Below are 18796 nucleotides of genomic sequence, written 5' to 3'. Positions count from 1 at the left end.
CGGGCCGTAGTAGTTAATTGACGCCTTCTTGTGACTTGTAATTTTTTTAGTCTGCAAATATGAAATAAATAAATAAAAAAGTTAATCGTTTTTCGAAAATTACAAAGAATTGGAAAAATAACTATTAATTAGTTATTTTTCCAATTTAATAATCTATTAAAGATCTCGCGGGCCGGATAGAAACTTTTCGCGAGCCGTAGCTGGCCCGCGGGCCGGGGGTTGCCCGCCGTTGATCTAGTCTGCTCGTGATTCACATAATCGGGCGAGGGCGCCGAATATCTAGCAGGCAGGCGGCTAACAGTCCACAACCGGTCCGGGATATAAAATTGGATACTTTATGCGTGTTTGCTTCTACCAGCTAAACCTGGTGAGGTTGGTGCTCTGTAAACCGCATGTGCCAATGCCTATATAATCTGGCTGATTGGAAACTGACCCGGTTTCGACATTCCTTCCGCCACTGAATTATTCGAATATACAATAGCAATCTTATCGTTTTTTTCACATGTAGTATAGAAATTTGTAAAAGATACATAATGCAGTTATAATAAAATATTAATTTTAATTAATTCAAAGTACGTTAAAATATGAAAATTTATATTTTATAAAATACAAGAGAAGGTGGAAGCAGCGCTTCCATCGTTTCCAATGAAGGCACGCCACTGAGTTAAACAGTCTCATATGAAGTTTTAAATTCGTAATTTTTAAACTAGCACTTAAATAGAGAGTATTATTAATTAGTTGATTGATTTTTATATTGAGATATTTCAAGTGAGTCTGAAATTTACCGTTCCAGTTGAAAATCGTACCCAAGTATTTTATATTGTTGACCAGTTCTAAAGGTTGATCATTTATATAAAAAGATTTCTCTAGATTTGCAAGTTTGATATTGTTTCTGAAAATAATTATTTTTGATTTAGCAATGTTAATTGACAAGGATATGGAATTCAGATAGTCATTGATTTTATTAAGCTTATGTTGTAAAGTAACTTTGGTTGGGGCCAATAGAACGAGGTCGTCTGCGTATAGAATGTAATGAAATGTTCTTCCGTATATATAAATGCCTTCTGAATCATTTAAAAATAGCTTATCGATATCGTTAATATAAAAATTAAACAGATAAGGAGACAGTGGCTCACCTTGTAGAATTCCTCGATTTATAGTAATTTCAGGATATCGCTGATTTCCGTAAATAATATTGATTTTATATGAGGAAAAAAGATTCATAATAGTAGTTGCAAATTTATTACCTGCCCCCAGTATTTTTAGTTTTTTAACCAAAGAGGGTACGTGTATAGAAACAAAGGCCTTAGTAATATCGATGAATGCGGCAAAAATTTTCCTTCGTTTTTTCCTTAAGTATATTTGAATTAGAGAAGTTAACAAAAATATAGCCGATTCGGTTCCTTTAGATTTGATGAAAGCAAATTGAAATTTCGAATTTAGATTTTGGTTTATAGTCCCATTTTTGAATACGTGTTGCTAATATGGATGTGAAACATTTTCTTATAGTCGATAAAAGTGCGATGGTCATAAGTAGATTGGCGGAATTCCATGATGACGGGTAAGTTGAGGAATCGTAAAAATAATTAAAAAGTTCAAGTAGTAGTTGCTTTCCTGCGGCGGTAAGAGTTTGATGAATTTATTAGTAATTAAATCTGGTCCCGGCGATGATTTTAATTTTAATTTTCCAGTGGAGTATTCCAGTTCATCATACGTAATGGGTGGATCAAAAAATTCATTCGTTAGGGTTCTTTGGTGGTAGTTTGATATATTTTCATTAATCGGAAATCTATTGAAATATTGAAACCATGTTGAAAAGTCTATATCTGGTTGACGTTCTGGACGAGTTTTCCGCAATTTTTGAAGTGTTGACCAGAAAAGTAGATTATTCTTGTCTGCTAGGATACGTTGTTGTAGGTTTTTAAGATAGTTTGATTTTTTTACTTTTAGAAGATTGAAATATGATGTTTTAAGTTGTTTATAACGATTGAAAGATTCATCAGAATAATTTATTCTAAATTGTTTTAAAGCTTTGTTCTTCTGAGTTTTAAGCTTGTAACAATCTATATCATACCATGGCTTCTTAAATTTGTGATTTATTATATTTTGAATTACGTATTTGTATAAATTCTTTTAATGCTAGTTCAAATTGTAAATATTTTTCTATTCCCTCCGTTAGAGCATGGTTCAATAAATATTTAATTCTGTTACTAATTGAAAGTTGGTAATGTTGATAATTATAGTTGGTTATTTGATATGATATTGGTTCAATCTTATATAGTTGACTTTTTGAAATTTGAATGGACATTCTTATGGGAAAATGGTCGGAGAGGTAATAATTTAATACTTGAATCTGTGTACATAAATCTGTAATTAATTCTGAACATATCATTAAATCTATTGTTGAACAGCCAGAGTTAGTCAGACAAGTAAATTCAGACGGATAATCATTTTTAATTCTACCATTCAGTATATAAAGTTGTAATTGATCCATATATTCTAGTAGTTGAAGTCCTGTTTTGTTATATTTTTTATCTTTTGATTTACGAGTGTTTTGGATTAATAAATTGGGTCCCTTATATTCCATATCCATTTTTTCTGCAATTCTCGCATTTAAATCGCCTATAATTATAACATAAGGAGTAATGATTTTCCATTGTTTAATGAATTTAAAGACGTCATTTAAAATCTGAAGCTGATCTGGAGGGATATAAACTAGTATAATGGCTATCAATCTGTTTACCAAAAAATGTAAGTCTGGATTGGTAATTTGGATTGAGACTGCTATACAGTTATCAAATTTCTGTATATTTTTAATTACTCGTATATTTTTCTTAATGAGTAAGCTTAAACCACCGTACGGACGACCAGGGTTAACTGGTTTATGTACCACGGTTGATATATCAGTATATTCAATGTATTTATTTTTTAATCCTTCATGTGACGAAGTCAACCAGGTTTCCGTTAGTCCCATTATATCAGTATTATGTAATAAATATCTAAATCCAATACTATCAATTTTTTTCAATAAGCCATTACAGTTCCAATTTATTATGTTTAGGTAAGATTTTTCTTGATTTTTATTATAATCAGTTTCATTATTAAGTATTATCGAAGGTTGATGATTATCGGAATTATTCAAGTCGTATAGTCTAAAAAATTCTCTGCATATACCAGTTGATTTATTGAAAAACTATAAGTTACTTTTTTCTGTTTGATTAGGAGAAAATCGTCTCGTAATTTAACCTGTGTATTTCGTTTTTTTAGATCAATGTAGTAAGGTAATAAAGCTTTTCTTCTCTTACGAGAATTAACAACCAAATCTACAGACATGTTTAAATTTTGCCATGGTCCCAATGATTTATTTTGTTCTCGTTTATTGAAGGTGATCATAATTTGATTTCGCAATTGATCAGATTTTAAAGTCAAGCATAAGATATTGATTTTTGAGTTAGGAATATTGTGAATTGATTTAATTTCTTCTTCCATTTTGCATGGAATATTTAGTGAATGATTCAAGAAATTCAATATGTCCTCTTCATTCCCGTCAGCAAATGTTTTCGAATAATCATATATTATTAAATTATTATTATTTAATTTATTATGCAGTGCATCAATCTTAAACTGGAGCAACTCATTCTCTTTTCTTAATCTTGAATGTGAAATTACAAAATTATCATTTCTATCTCTAATAGTCTGAAGTTGACTAGTAAAGTTACTAATTTCATTATGGATAGTAATACATCTATCCCTCGTTTTACACGGTACTTCTTTTACACGTTTTCGCTTTTACACGGTTTAAAAAATAAATGTAGAAAATAAACTGGCTATGATCAAAAGGAACAATTTTTAACTGTAATCTACATCTATATTCCAATCCACCTTAATTATATGTTATAGTTGATATTTAGGATACTAGGTGACAGTTTTATTTCAATCCGTCAAATAGTAACCGACAAACCGATATAGGGTACTCCCCCATACGCACGAAGTTGCATTCATTGCACATAGTTTTAAACCAGAAAATTTTAATTTTTCATATTCATAAGTAACAAACGATTACATTATTTTTAATTACATTTTTTTACATTACATTACATTACATTTTTATGAATCTTTCAGATTTTATTTTTTGTTCCTTTGTATTTTGTATTTAATTAATAAAAGAATATATTTTTTTTGCCTTTCAATATTACTGTTTAATTTATGTACCTTTAAAAATTGAAAAAAATTCATAATTAATAAACAACGAAATTATGGGTTTTTTGCATACTTTTCGAATGTAAAACCGTGTAAATTCTTTTTGAATGTAAAACCGTTTACACGGTTTTACATTCAAAAAGATACAAATTCGATTTACACGTTTTTCTCAGGAACCTATCTTCCGTGTAAATCGAGGGATAAGTGTAATTTCTTTACGGATTAAAGAAAATTGATTTTCTATTTTTTCGTTACTAGAAGTAATCAAATCGACTAGCTTTGTCCAAGGAAGTGCAGTTGTAGTGTCCGATAGTTCCATATTTAAAGTTGCACATGAAGGATTCAAAGTAGAGTTTTCACTTACCGGAGCAGTCGATTCCACTCTTCGTGGTTGAATATACTCGGTAATCAAGTTGCTTTCACTTTCAGTTGATTTTGTATTAAAAGAAGATTGCGTAGTTCGGTTTGCTGGTGGTCTACCTCTTTTCGTTGGAGTTTTTTTGAAGAGGACCTGGGTTCGGCTCGATACCGGACATTAGTAGTAGTAATTGAGTCAATTTTAAACTAAACATTGTTGAGACATAAACAGAAAAAGTGAAATGGGTAAAATATTTTCCGACGAAACAAGGTGCAATCAAAATCTCACCAGTCGCCATGACGAACGGAGTCCCTGAATGTAACTACATCATATTAATAAACTAATGCTAACTAATTTCAAAATTATCTCAAAATGACTTATTACCAATTCTACATAAGGTTTTAATTTTTTCCCTAACTGAAGGAAAATAATTTAAATAGTTTTTTTAAAAACCTATTAAAATTTCACTTCTGTTCTTTTCTGAAAGACCAATGTGTGACGAAACTTAAACACTGGGCGAATTTTTATCCTTTATTATGTTGACCAATAAAAAGATTGAAAAAATTTTCGCCCAGTGTTTATAGTTACGCACTACATTGTGTCTTCGAAAGAAAAGAAAAGAAACGAAAATACAAAACACGGTTTCCTCAAGATAGAACTTTATTAAATAATTAAATATTGATTTAAGTCGAGTAATTTCACAAAATCTGATGTTCCTATCAAATAATTCTCTCTTTAGAGGGGAAGAAGTCTATAAGGAACATCAGGATTTATCTTGTGAAATTGAAGTGCAAGTAAAGGCTATCAAAAATGAATAATTATAAAACGCGCAATGTTTTTCTTTAACACGCCGCGAGGTAGGTATTGTTTGAATGAATTCACTAAATTAAACAATATAAATATCACTCTTCTCTTTGCTTTAAAATATTCTGATTGAAAGGTTCACTTTTCACTGACATTCAGTTATTAATAGTGTATTCAAAATTTCAAATCTGTAATTGAAGCATGCCCCGCGTTCTTTGTTAAATACACGTATATTAAATGCAGTCGTAGAGATTTTGATTTTTGAATTTGTGCAAGCGTTTGATATCATTGGCCCCAATGGTGTGGCGGTCCGAATATCGAGGGTGGTGTATGCTGAAGAAAAACGTCGTTGCCCAAATTTATTTGGATATTGAATCTCACCATGGGGACCTATTCTGAGCTCTTCCGATAACTCAACGAGAGCTATACGGGACATTCGATAAGTCTCCTTAGAGAAAGACAGTTAACGAATCTTTGACAAATCGCTATTCTCTGCTCCACGTTAAGTGGATTTCGCTACGGCTAATCGGTTGAGATGCGTCTGGATTCTATGCTTTCACCAATCACAATTTAGTTAACATTATCTTTTTGTCACGTGACTGTAACCCGCCGTTTTTCAACGACGCACGTGTTTTTAGTATTTTGTAGCCAAATTTTTTTTGTGTGTTAAAATGTCATCCAAATACTTATAAAAAGGCACAACGCAAGCCAGTGAACTACAACTTGTCAGTTCGAGATATTGGTTAAAACGCTTCGGCTCTAACCAGGGTCGGATTTAGGCATTTCGAGGCCCTTGAAACTGTGTGAGGCCCTTACCAACACTTTACAATTTTAGAAATCAATTGTATCAAAAAAAAAAAGAATTAACATAAACATGTTAATTTTAATAATAAATGTTTTATTGTTAAAAAGTATTTGCGATGTATTATAAAATAAGGTACAATTTAAAAAAGGAAACACTAAAAATGTTTTCGTCATTTTTTGATAGCAAAAAAAGCTACCTTTAAAAATTAAATGAATTTTATATTAAAAAGAAGAAATCATTAGAAATGTAATATAAACAATGTCGATTATTAATATAATTAAATACTGCACAAAATAAAAAGTAAAGTATATTTTATTGGTTGTAAAAAAAAATTATTAGAAAATTTGACTTTCAATTTTCTTTTTTTGTAGACATTTTTGAGCTCCCTTCAAACTCGAGGCCCTAAGCTACAGCTTATACAGCTTGTAAATCCGGCCCGGCTGTAGCTTTTCTCGTAATTCATTGCTAAATGTAGTGGTAATGGCTTCGTAAGACGACAAAGTTCTTTAAAGCGTAAATCATTCAGCCGAAAAGCATTATCTCGAAGACGAAAACCGAGATTCGTAACGTCCAATGCTAATTTTCTCTCTCTCCAATTGCTCGTGAAGTAATAGCGAGATTGCGGCCGAAGTTTTCATCTCTAAAACGTCGAACGTCGCCATCACTGTTAATTAAACGGTAATCACGTGATTCCGATAGAAATTTATTTTTCCGTATTCGTTAGTTTAACCATACAACTCAGAATATGTCCCCAGCTAATTGAAAAAAAAAATCTAACTGTAGTAGTTAAAAGAGAACAAATTTTAGCACTGTAGGCAAAAAATCTCATTATCGTTCTGTTTATTTAATTTTTAATCTGTTTTATTATCTTATATCTATATCTTTTATATAAATTATTCAGTCGTCATTATACAGACTTTTTGGTTAGTTATTCCGCTGTTAACAGGTTTTTTATGAGCTCTCGTACGAAGTGAAAAATTCGTTGCATATTGCTATTAGAATAAAACATGCTTTTATTTTGCATTTGACGCTTATTAGCACAAAATTAGTTAAAGTAAACTTTAAATATAATTTGTTTTCATTATTTGTTGTAGGTTAACTATTCCGTAATTTTAATATTAATTCATCTGTTCTAATTTTTCTGTCATATCTTAAGTTGGCTAAAGCCTGGACTCCACATTACCGGAATCCGCGACGTAATCGTAAAACTGAAAGCCAAACTGACGAAACTTTCAGTTTTGGAACGTTCAATTGGACAGAAACAAGACTGAAAGCAGAGTTAAAAATTATTTAACTTTTCCGTTTTCGTTCCGCGCTTCTGTCGTACTGCAACCAATAAAAACGCAAGGATTTGTGACGCGTAGTCACGTGTACTTTGATTGTCGTAATGGCGGAAAGTGTAGCGAAAAGGACGAGGAAACAAATAGATTTGGAATTATTCATTGAAGAAGTTAGAAAATACGACAAAAAATGTAAATAATTGAAAGATTATTAACAATGAAATTGTTAATAAATGCAGAGAAAGCAAGGCAAAATCCGTAGCGTCGTCCATCTTTGACTCTACGACAATTGCAAAACTGATCAACAGATGGCGCAGTTCCACGTAACGTGCTAGTGGAGTCAAGTTAAAACGAAAACAAAACTGAAACGAAAACTCTGTATGTTTGAATTCTGTTTCTGAGTTTCTGTTTTCAGGTAATGTGGAGTCCAGGCTTAACACGTAATAGGAAAAGTAATTTTTTTTCCTTGTGACGAAATGATAACTAGTCATTACAGAAAGATTAAAAGTATGGATGCACAGTTTTTTCGCTTATAGCGCGCATAATTTCGAAACTACAGTAGAATCTCGATTAACCGAGGTTTCGCATTATCCGAGGCAAATCTGTAACTGAATACTGTACTTTACTTCTCTTATACTGTAATTCATAAAATAAAGTTCAAAACGGTAACATATATTACAAAATGATTTGTTTTTATTACTTTTTATTATTTAATTTCATTGTGAGAGACATCATTCATATTAAAATATAACTACCCTTTTATTCTCAAAACTTGTAGGTGTATTAGCTGTGTAATAAATGAAGTAAAAATTATTGTACTTAGATACTAAATGCACTAAGCTATAAAAAAAAAGGCTTAAAAGTAATATACTTTATAAATATTTTATATTTGTAATTTTTAATCCAAAATGGCCGTTGCCGTCCGTTTCATCCGAGTATCCAGTTATTCGAGATTGTATCGGTCTACATTACCTCGGATAATCCGGAGTTGTATTGTATTTATGAGGAATGTCTATGGAGAAAAATTATTTGATTAAACGGTATTTAGTGAATGTAAGTTAATTAATAATTAACATAATTAAATTAAAATTTTGTTGGGTAATTTAAAGATACTAAAAAGATTTTAGTGGATTATATGTTAAAAGATAAAAATGAACATGAATATGGTTTTCAAAATTTTGAATGAACATAATTTGTATGTTGAGCTAGCAGAAGAAAAGAATTATAGCGGATTAGTGATTACTGTGTATCACTAATCACTAAAAAGCTGCTTTGAAGTTGCTTCAAAGCAGCTTTCCTTTAAAAACCGGTGCTACTCATGCCGTTTTAACAAATCCTAAATGACTGATGCCTGCTATTTGGCGAATACAGAATATTGTGAATAAGTAGTTTTTGGTTCAAATCTATCCAAATGTTTGCCGTTCACTGAGAGTCTTTTTATTGAAATGAAAGTAGACAAGTATGGGTCATGGCTGCGTGTAGAATCGCGAGCCAGACATTCGAGGAATACGAGTAGACGCGTGTATGAACTGTACTATACACGTAAGCTCGTTATTTAAGTTTGGTAAATAGTACATTTACTAGTGATTGGACGATTAATCGGAATCGGAATCGAGCAAATCTCATCGCGATTTCCGATTCTTGAAAACGATTCTTCCATATTTTATAAGAAAATTATTTATTTTGTGAGATAGGCAGAGGGTCAGGGGGTAAACCTCGCTGACCACTTACTCTGCACGGGTTGGTAAAACCCGACCTCATTGTCGTTGGATGGCTAAGAGGGCAAAAGTGAGTGGTGAGGTGCGTCAGTAAGTCGACAGGCGTCCTTACTTTGACAGGAGACAGGTTTGACAAATAACAATAAAGGTTTATTAACTAACAAAAGCGAACATACACTAAAGATACACATAAAATAAAGATATACAGATAATTACTGCTAAAATGCGGATAAAATATCCCTATCGCTAATCGCGATCTAACCAATAACTTCTAGTGGGAGAGAGTTTACAAAGTCGGTATACCTTGATAGGTGGTCCGATGACCATATGTGACGACCTCCTGGACTATGGAAGCTGGAATCAGTCTTATGTCCGGGACTGGAGACACTGGATTCAGACCTTCCTGGACGATCGCGCCCTTTCCAGAGTCGATCAGGTTTTTATACAATCGTTATTGGCATTGAGCCAGTCTATTATTCAATGCTCGATGACTATTTTGCTGACTCGCGATGACTGGGACTTCTGTTTTCTCTTTCTGATCTGATCGCGATGCCTTGGATTTATGTTTTCTCTTTCTGATCGGATGTGTAATCAACATCCGATCGATTTCCTATCGAACTTGCGGGTCATAAACCCCCTTTTAACTCTCGAATTTATGCCCTCAAAACCTGCGGGCTCACAATTTATTTCAGTCAAAGATTAAAAGTTTTTAAAATTACGATATTAACAACAAGTATTAGATTATTGGAAACTTTCGTGTCGACAAAGCAGAGAGTACGCAACGCCCCATATACGAGGCGACGTCCGTCACAGCGGACTTTTCTTTCATATTGTCAGAGAGAGGAGAGATTGCGCTCGGTCGGTACTAGTGTTTCTCATTTCCCGGTCTTTTGCTTGTCCCGTGATTCCGAGATAAAAGTGAACTGTTTTCCGGGATCCCGGGATAGAATTAATTATTTTTAAGATATAGAAAATATCTTGAAATCAAATGATATAATTATTTTTTTATTATTATTTTTTAAAGTGCGAGACCGCGGATTTTACTCTAAAAGGAAACTTTGTTTCCTTTCATTTAATAGTTTTATGGAATTTAATAATTTCGAACGGAAAGGAAAGTTCCCTCTTGGAAAAGCTTCTCGCAGAGAATCGGAGCAGAGGTCTCCTTTAACTATCAACAGTTAGGTGGGAAAGTTGACACTTAGCCGTCAAGAATTGCAAGTTGTCGTCAACAACGGACTGCTTTCCCACGCTAATGCTATATAAGCGCGTGATACTGACCCTCAGGGCACGTCAGCACACGGAAGTTATTATTGTATTTGTGCCTATCAATCTCCATGCTTCGGACTTGAATCCTGTCGGAGAAGACATTCAACAGCAGATCTTCCATACCGTCAGCCACCGCCATACTTCAGCCATACCGTCCAGTCTCACATAAAGGTATTTGTTAGAACTCTGTGAACTCTCTCTCTCTTTTAGAACAGAATAGGCGCAATTCATAGCCCTCTTTTTAGAATTTGTAACCGCATTTAACTGCATATACTCGAATAGTAGCTAGTCGATAGACATGTAACCGTTCTTTGTATGTTGACCTTGGTTAATTAAATAAAGGTTTTATTTGTTGACCTGTCTACTGTCTATCTCTTTCCCGGAAAGACGCCACGTACCGACGCACCTCCCCACTCACTTTTTCCCTCCTAATAAGCCATCCACCGACGCAGAGATCGGGTTTTACCAGCCCGTGGAAATTAAGTGGTCAGGAAGGTCAGAACCCCTGGTCCCCTGCTTATCTCACAAAAGTAATTTAATACGTTCTGCAACCTCCAAAATCAAATTGATAATGCTGTGTAAGATAGATATTAAAAATTACTTTTGAATTACGTAGAAATTTTCATAAATAGAAAAAACTTATTAAAGTTTGCTGGAAACTGCATACAACAACAACAAAAAATAAAATGCTTTGAATTACGTTGAAAATTTTAAAAAAAAGTGAACTTAGATCAAACTTGTAACTTAAGTTAAAAAATAATTTTTGTTTTTAAATAAAACAAAATACAAAATATTATTGTAAATTTTTATAAGATTTTAAAAAGCAAAGATGGTCAATACTCCAATCACTCGATCTGGTTCTTATTTAACTAATGAAAAGCCTGCTACCAGAATGCCCTTTCCGATTCAATTCATGTGGGTGGAATCATCTTTAATGCATTTAAGAGAAGACAGATGTGTTTTTTCACCTGTAGCCTGGAAGATTTCTAGTTCATATTCGAGACTGTAGTACTTCTTTTGCTCTCTAGTTTTCTTGATTTGTCTACCTCAGCTGCTTTAATAGAAACATCAAGCTTATAGTTCACAACCATTGAAAAGGAAGGATGAAATGTGATCGTTTTTGTATGGAGAAGTTCTTTTAGGCTTCTTCACAGCAACAACAGCAGCTATTATTAAAATATTTCATAATCATCATCTGTTTTAATCCAATGTTATTTTGACAAAATAAGACTGCAAATGCTAATGTAGTGCTGTTTGCTTCTGCCATCTTGTTCAGTGCACACTGGAATGTACCGATTGATTAAACTATCGGGCTATCTAGTTTCAAATCAAGGCAGGCGGTCGGCAAAACAGTTTAAAATATAAACAAAATGTTACTTTAATTGAAAAGTATTATGTAAAATTATTTTGAATGTTTAATATGTTTACTTATAATATAAAATGAATTTCCCGTTATAATTATGAAAGTTTTTGTTACGATTCACAGATTATGCTATAATTCGTTAAATTTTCAAATGCTACTCTGTGTAAAAATACTTGTTCGCTCCAAGTTTACCGCCATTTTGAGTTTTAAAAATTGATTTTTCATGAGTCAGTCTAGACCGGTCTAGAACATTTTCTCATTTGAAATCCGCATGAGAGCTAACACCCTTCCAAGAAGGCAGCATTATAAAATTTAAAAAAAAAAAAAAAATTAGTGCAAAATGCAAATAATTTAAATACTAATTTAACTTTCATACAGAATTAACCCTTTTAACTATCTTATACTGCCATCGGGAGAGTGCATACTAACAATGTGTCAATACAAATATATATGTTACCAGCAAAACCCAATTTTACGCCAAACTAGTTTGGCGTAAGCATGTCAGGCCAAACTAGTTTAGAATTATTATTCAAGTATATTAATGGTTAATACATGATGAATGGAAAACAAAACCAAAACATTATAATGGGCATGACTGGAAAAAGTTTATTTTTAATGATTCAGAATGTTCTAATATTCATTAAAACTAACAATTTAACTAATATGAAATAACTACATTTAGAATCATTGCTAAGAGGCCTGTATTTCATTACTGATTTTATAAATAACGAGGAACTATTTTCTGCAAACAAAGGGATGTAATGTGGTTTTAATTGATAGACGTAGATTAAACCAATAAACAAAGGAGGGGTGTCTTAATTTTTCAACAATAGGTGCCATCTTACAATAAATAGACTGTAGACCTATAATGGCAGCATGAACTATACACGGTTCACAAAAATTATGCAAAAACACAAAGAATCCTTTGCTCATGCATATAGAATGACCTAGGTTTTTGAAGCACTGAAAAATGAATAAAAACCTTGTCTTATACGCGAGTAAATATAATATATATTATTTTAAACAACTAAGCTAACGCCTTACCTTTCAGTTACTTTTCTGAGATTGTTTTTTTGTAGTGTTACCACCCATCCGGTTTTCACCCGGACAGTCTGGGAATTGACTCACTGTCCAGGTGGACTATTAATTTTGTCCAGGAATTTCGTAGAAGTTGTGAAATTATGATGAAACAAAGTTCTTGCAAATATCATTATAAATTTACACCATTTGAACAATGAAAGACCTCACACTCACTGAAACTCATCTGCCATTCCGCCATGTTACTCTGTTTATGCTGACGTGTGACGCGCAACCTGCCTCTTGACTTTTTTTTGCTTGTATGTTACTCCTACACAAGTCCCTAGTCTCTAACTGTAACTGATTTAGAACCAGCATGCACATTATTCTTTGCATTGTAAAATGACATTGCGCATGCATCAGGAACTTCTGTTTGAACAAACCTGACCTGCTGTCCAGGTCAGCAATTTTGTAAAGGTGGCAACACTATTTTTTTGCAAGAAAGAAGTGCTATATCAGGCTGCAAAGTGGATGTATCTAGTCTTAACTAGTTTTCTAGGTGTTCATCTGTAATTTATGATCTTAAGGATGTCTTAATTTGTGTTAAGTAGGAGAACGTAGATTCGCAGTGATATGTTCTTGAGAAGCTGCTAACTGCTTACCTTTGAAGCGGAGAGCAAGCATTATGAGTGTTCCCTGAGGTGAGGATATTCGACAGCATTTTTCCATATTTGAATGGGCTCTTCTTTAAATGGACTCTTCCAATGACTTCAGAATATCATCTTGCAAGAACTCAATTAACTCCATCTGCAGCTTCTCTGGGACCTCAGATATATCAACTAAGTGAGGTTGAAAAGCCAATTTGAAGGTCATGTCTTGCTTCTCAAAATCTCTGAACAAACCTGACCTGCTGTCCAGGTCAGCGATTTTGTATTCATTGTATTCCTTGATTAGCAAGTCTATAACTGATTCATATTGTTTGAAATGTTCAAAAGAATATTTTTCTTTATTAATCATTTTTACTAAGTGAAGTGCTCTTCAGAAAACTCATTTTGGCCAAGAAGTGATTTAAGATTTAAGAAATGTTAATTTTTTTCTGAATATTTTTATTTCTTGTTACATATCATATATATACTTGGTGTTACCTTGACCTTACAATAAAATGTTCAAGTTATTTTGTTTTGTCATTATATCACTCTATTCATGCTGCTGATCAGCATTAGTTCTTGAAGAGGCATTTGTTAACCTTATCAGGATCTAAGAACAAGGGCGTCGCCAGAGGGGGGGCAGAGGGGCAGTTGCCCCTCTCTAGACATGCGAAAAAAATTATTTAAATGCTAAGTCATTTATTGCCCGATTTATAATTCCCGCGCGAAAAACCCAAGAAGATTATGTTTTAATTAAAATAATCTTCTTAAGCTTCTTAAAATTTATGAATCGTTTTTATTTTACCTACATACAATTCATATCCTCTATCAATTTATATCATCTTGCCCCCCCTGGCCCATTGGCTGGCGACGCCCTTGTCTAAGAATCTTGCAATCTCTATGATGACATCTCATACACATGACCACTACACTTCACTGCCAACTCCAAACTGATTCATTAATGCGTTCTCTCGTTCAAAATCCAACACTTACTCTTCCTCCATATTCTGCTCCAAGTCTCGTCATGATACATTTATCCGAAGGTGCGATGCTATGCCTTGCTAATTCTGCGTCTGTTATTGGGTGTAGTGTTTATTGCCAGTTCTCCATACCGACGTTGCTGGCAACAGACATTTCAGATGACTGCTTTATTGTCTCCAAGAACTACAATTAGATAAACAATACTGCCTTATTGCGGCTAGATAACAGCTTTTACCAAAAATTATCTCTTAGCGGAATTGCCGTATTGCCAAAATTAGTTAAGATATATTAATCAATGTAACAATATGAAAGCTTGTTTAAAAAGGCCACGGGATCTCTACTCCTGATCTAGACATTTGTGGCTCGAGTGAATGAATTCAAAAGTTAGTTAAGTTGTGGCAATGATGATATTTGTTCAGCTCATTGCATCATTTGCCAAACCTCATTTAGTGTTAAATACAATGGAGTTAAATCATTTACACGACATGCCCATTGTGAGAAACGTGCAGCTTCTCATTTATCTTCCCCTCCTCCCGATCATTACATTGGCCAACAAAACAGTTTCCAAAGATGGCAACCCTAGATGGCATGATGGGATATTTCTTTGATTAAAAGGGAATTAGCTGTAATTTCTTTGGGGGTTAATATTGCAATATTAACTGTATGTGAAATAAGATTACAAATTTATTTTGGAGTATACAATAAAAGCATATGTATCCACATATAAATGGAAAATTTTCACATTTCTTTCGAAAGATTGATTCTGGATTTCCCAGTTGTTTTCTGTTCTTAAGGGTGTGATGTTTATTAATTAATGACTGTACCTGCTCATAATGTAAATCATTAATATAATATTTTTAAACTAAAATAAACTTTAGAAAGTATTCAAAAGAATTGGAATCTGGATAAATTTTGGTATCATTCCATCATTAACATTTATATGCAAACATTATATGCAAGAGATTTGTGTATTAGTGGGATTGATGCTATTAAATTTCAATGGTTAAAGACTAACATGAGGAAATAGAGGGGGTCACGTCATATCTTGAGTAGGGTGTGATTAATGACAATTTTACTCGTTTGTTATGAGTGTTTTTTTTTTTTTTTTTTTTTTATATATATATAAAACTCATCCCTACCCTCAAAATTAAGCTTTTTGTATTTTATAATAATTAAAAATATAAAAGGTTCTTTTGAATAAAATATTGTAATAGATGGTGGCACCAAATGTTGCCAGGAAAGTTAAGCAACTTGTTGCTTGGATGATTTATGAATAGATTAAAATTTGATATGCAGTAATTGCTTTAATTAAAATTTTTTACTTGTCCCTATCAGGAATGGGATTTGTTGACAGATAATAAAATTTATAGGATACGTTCTTCAGAATATAGGAAAAAAGTTCTTAAGATTGTACTAGTAGAGATTTTCAATCCCTACGAAGAAAGTAGTATTGTTATATATATATATATATATATATAACAATACTACTTTCTTCGTAGGGATTGAAAATCTCTACTATGCTTTAGTGTGTATATATATATATATATATAAAAAAAAGCATACACATACATGTATACATCTGCTCCTTTGGGGGGTTATTTTGTTTTTGTTATTTGTTGTAAACTAATTTTATTTAATTTTAAATGGTTCAATTTAGTTATATGGATTTTTCTAGAAAGGAAAAATCCATTTCCAGCTCTAAAAATGACAAAAGATACAGTTTTTAGTAATAAGTTTTTTTATTGAAATCATTTAGTTTCCATGATTAAGTTTAAGATTTATTCACAAAAAATATCTGATGGTTTAAGTAGTTTTTTAATAATATCAATATTAAGAGGCAAAATTTCTTAAAACCTAACAAAAACAATGTTATAAACATAAGGTTAAGTTTAAACAGGTTTTTTTTTTTAATATAAAGAATTAAGACTTACAAAATTAAGTGGCAAAATTTTTCAGTATCAAAACTTTCAAAAGACAGCATCAATTAAAGTAATGCAGTTTCTTAGTTTTTATTACATTATTTTCATCTTGAATTTTAACTTTAGAAGTACCTAACCAGAACCCATTAATATATGGTTTGACAGAGTATGACTTGTCAATTAGTTCAATGTCATAAACATCAGAATTTTGAATCATATTCATACTGAATAAAAATCTCAAAATATTTTCATAGATTCTATTCATTTCTTTTTTCTTCTTAACTTTACAAAATTAATTTGTGAAGGGAATAAAGATCTTTGAAATTAATTTCTAAATAAGAGAAATAATTTTAAAATTCAGATATTTTACTTTAAATCAGTTCATAATTTTTACACATTTCTCTCACGAATACAATATTCTTAATAGTCCCACCACGCGGATCATCTGAGCTGGTCCTCGCGGTGGGTGGGTGTATGAATGATACACCCCATCCACCTCACAGACCACCTCAGATGGCTTGAGGATATTTACATATGCTTAAATACAATTAAGAAGGGTAAAAATATTAACTACAAGGAGAAAATCACTCTATCAACAGCCTGGCAGGTCCTCCTGGATAAAACTCTTAAGATAGCACACAGCAAGTATAGTGCACAAATCCGTAATGACGTCATCGATTTGTGCGGGATAATGTTCCGTATTATATTTCATAACAACTTTGAATTGAAGTGTATTCGATTAGGAAGTTCAAGTTACCTGAAGAAGAACCGCAATGCTTCGAAAACGTTTATAACGGACTTTTATTTTATTTTATATTTTGTTCCGAGACGCACACCTGTAAAAAGCTTATAGGTATGTGCATTTTACAATTTCTATCAGTTTTAACTAGGTCTAATTGCAGTTATAATCATCAGAAATGTGAAACTGAGTGTTAAAAGACAACCTAAAAGTGTCTATTTACCTGAAGTTAATGATAACTAGCCAGAACTCAAAATACATTGATTAAAGCAGTCTTTTATAACTAACATGTTTTTGGTACATGCTAATTCTACTATTATCTGCAGTCTAATACAGCAATGGACTATATGCAAGTTTAGTTTACCTGCTTATAAAAAATTGTTTCTTTAAGGCATTATGCAATTAAATGTATATGTATATATTATATATGTGTTTGTACTTTTGAGTTTGTGATTCAAGCTTGAACTGGATTTTATTTTTATGAAATAGATAGACATTAAATGATAAAACTCTAATGATAATGCATTTTTTCTTACATATATAGTTATGTGAAAGAAGTGATTGATATTAGATATTGTGTAGTTATTTTGGAATTTGATTTTCTGTCACTTAGTCTTTATTTTTGATACAGATGCCATTTGGAATATTATATCTTTATATAGAACCTTTTTAATGAAGAGTAGTATTACATAAAATTTTAAATTGACAGAAAGTTAAAATTGGTAAATAAAATTAATTGTGCAATATTTAGGAGAAATTCTGCTCATATAAAATTGATATGGTAGGTTTGCATAAAGCCTTGATAAATATTTTTTTGTAACAACTTCCAAAGATGATTTTTATAAAAGTTTCTATTAAACATTTTTAATAAAAAATTTAAGTAAAATCTAAATCAGTGCTTGAACCAGTTATTATTTATGGAATTGGTGATAATATTTTCTGTGTTAAAAAATTGTATTTTTTATTATTTTAGGAACCTAAACCCGATCCATGGATTTTTCATATAAAAAATTACGAATCATCTTTAAATTATTTTAATACATATTGGAATAACAAATTATCTTTTGAAGAAAATAATTTTAAAAATTGCACAGATAAAAAATTAGTACCATTAATTGAAAAGTTAAAAAATTTTGAATCATTTACTTTGTGTTGTCATCATCAAAAATATCCTTCTTTAAAAAATATTAGTGGTGGTAATTTTGAAAGATATTGCAAGAATAATAAATTTGCTAAAAGTAAATACTTTACAAAAAGTGTAAAAACTAATTCTAGCCAAATTTATCCAATTAACAGGAAAAAACTTTGTAAAATAAATTTTAAAAGTTTAAATATGAAAAAAACAACACAGACAAAAATGACAAAATTTTTAAAATATGAAAAAATAAGTGAAACAAATATATCTGACGATGATAAACTAACTGAAAACCCAGTGCCTTCTGATCGAATAACTAAAAATGTTAAACTTCGTAAATCAATCATAACTTCATTAGAAGATTTAAATTCCGCTTCACTTTTATCATCATCATCAGATTTTGAAGATGAAACAAACAGTCCATCAACTCTGAAAAACTCAAGATTAAATTTATGGGAGTTTTATTTAAAACAAACTCCTTGCACAATGCCTTTAATTTATCCATACAAGGTGAGTTATATACTCGTAAATGCAATATATCAAAATTCAGTATTCAGTTAGCAA

The 18796-nt window shown here is 31.8% G+C and overlaps 1 protein-coding gene across 4 annotated transcripts in view; it reads left to right on the top strand.

Moving 5' to 3' along the window:
• LOC136985018 (SMC5-SMC6 complex localization factor protein 1-like) overlaps positions 1 to 18796 on the top strand; it is a 386884-nt gene that overhangs the window by 42886 nt on the left and 325202 nt on the right. For all 4 annotated transcript variants that reach the window (XR_010882270.1, XM_067282201.1, XM_067282200.1 and 1 more), the window contains exon 5: positions 18071 to 18757. Coding sequence is in view for 3 of the 4 variants with exons in the window: in XM_067282201.1 (XP_067138302.1) it covers positions 18071 to 18757 (687 nt within the window). In the remaining variant the exon portion in view is untranslated. The remainder of the gene's footprint in view (positions 1 to 18070; positions 18758 to 18796) is intronic.

The sequence above is a fragment of the Centruroides vittatus genome, unplaced genomic scaffold (genome assembly GCF_030686945.1).
Source record: "Centruroides vittatus isolate TY-2023 unplaced genomic scaffold, ASM3068694v2 contig_943, whole genome shotgun sequence".
NCBI lineage: Eukaryota > Metazoa > Arthropoda > Arachnida > Scorpiones > Buthidae > Centruroides > Centruroides vittatus.
Note: the sequence above shows the minus strand (reverse complement) of the source record. Positions and strands in the feature narration are given on the sequence as shown.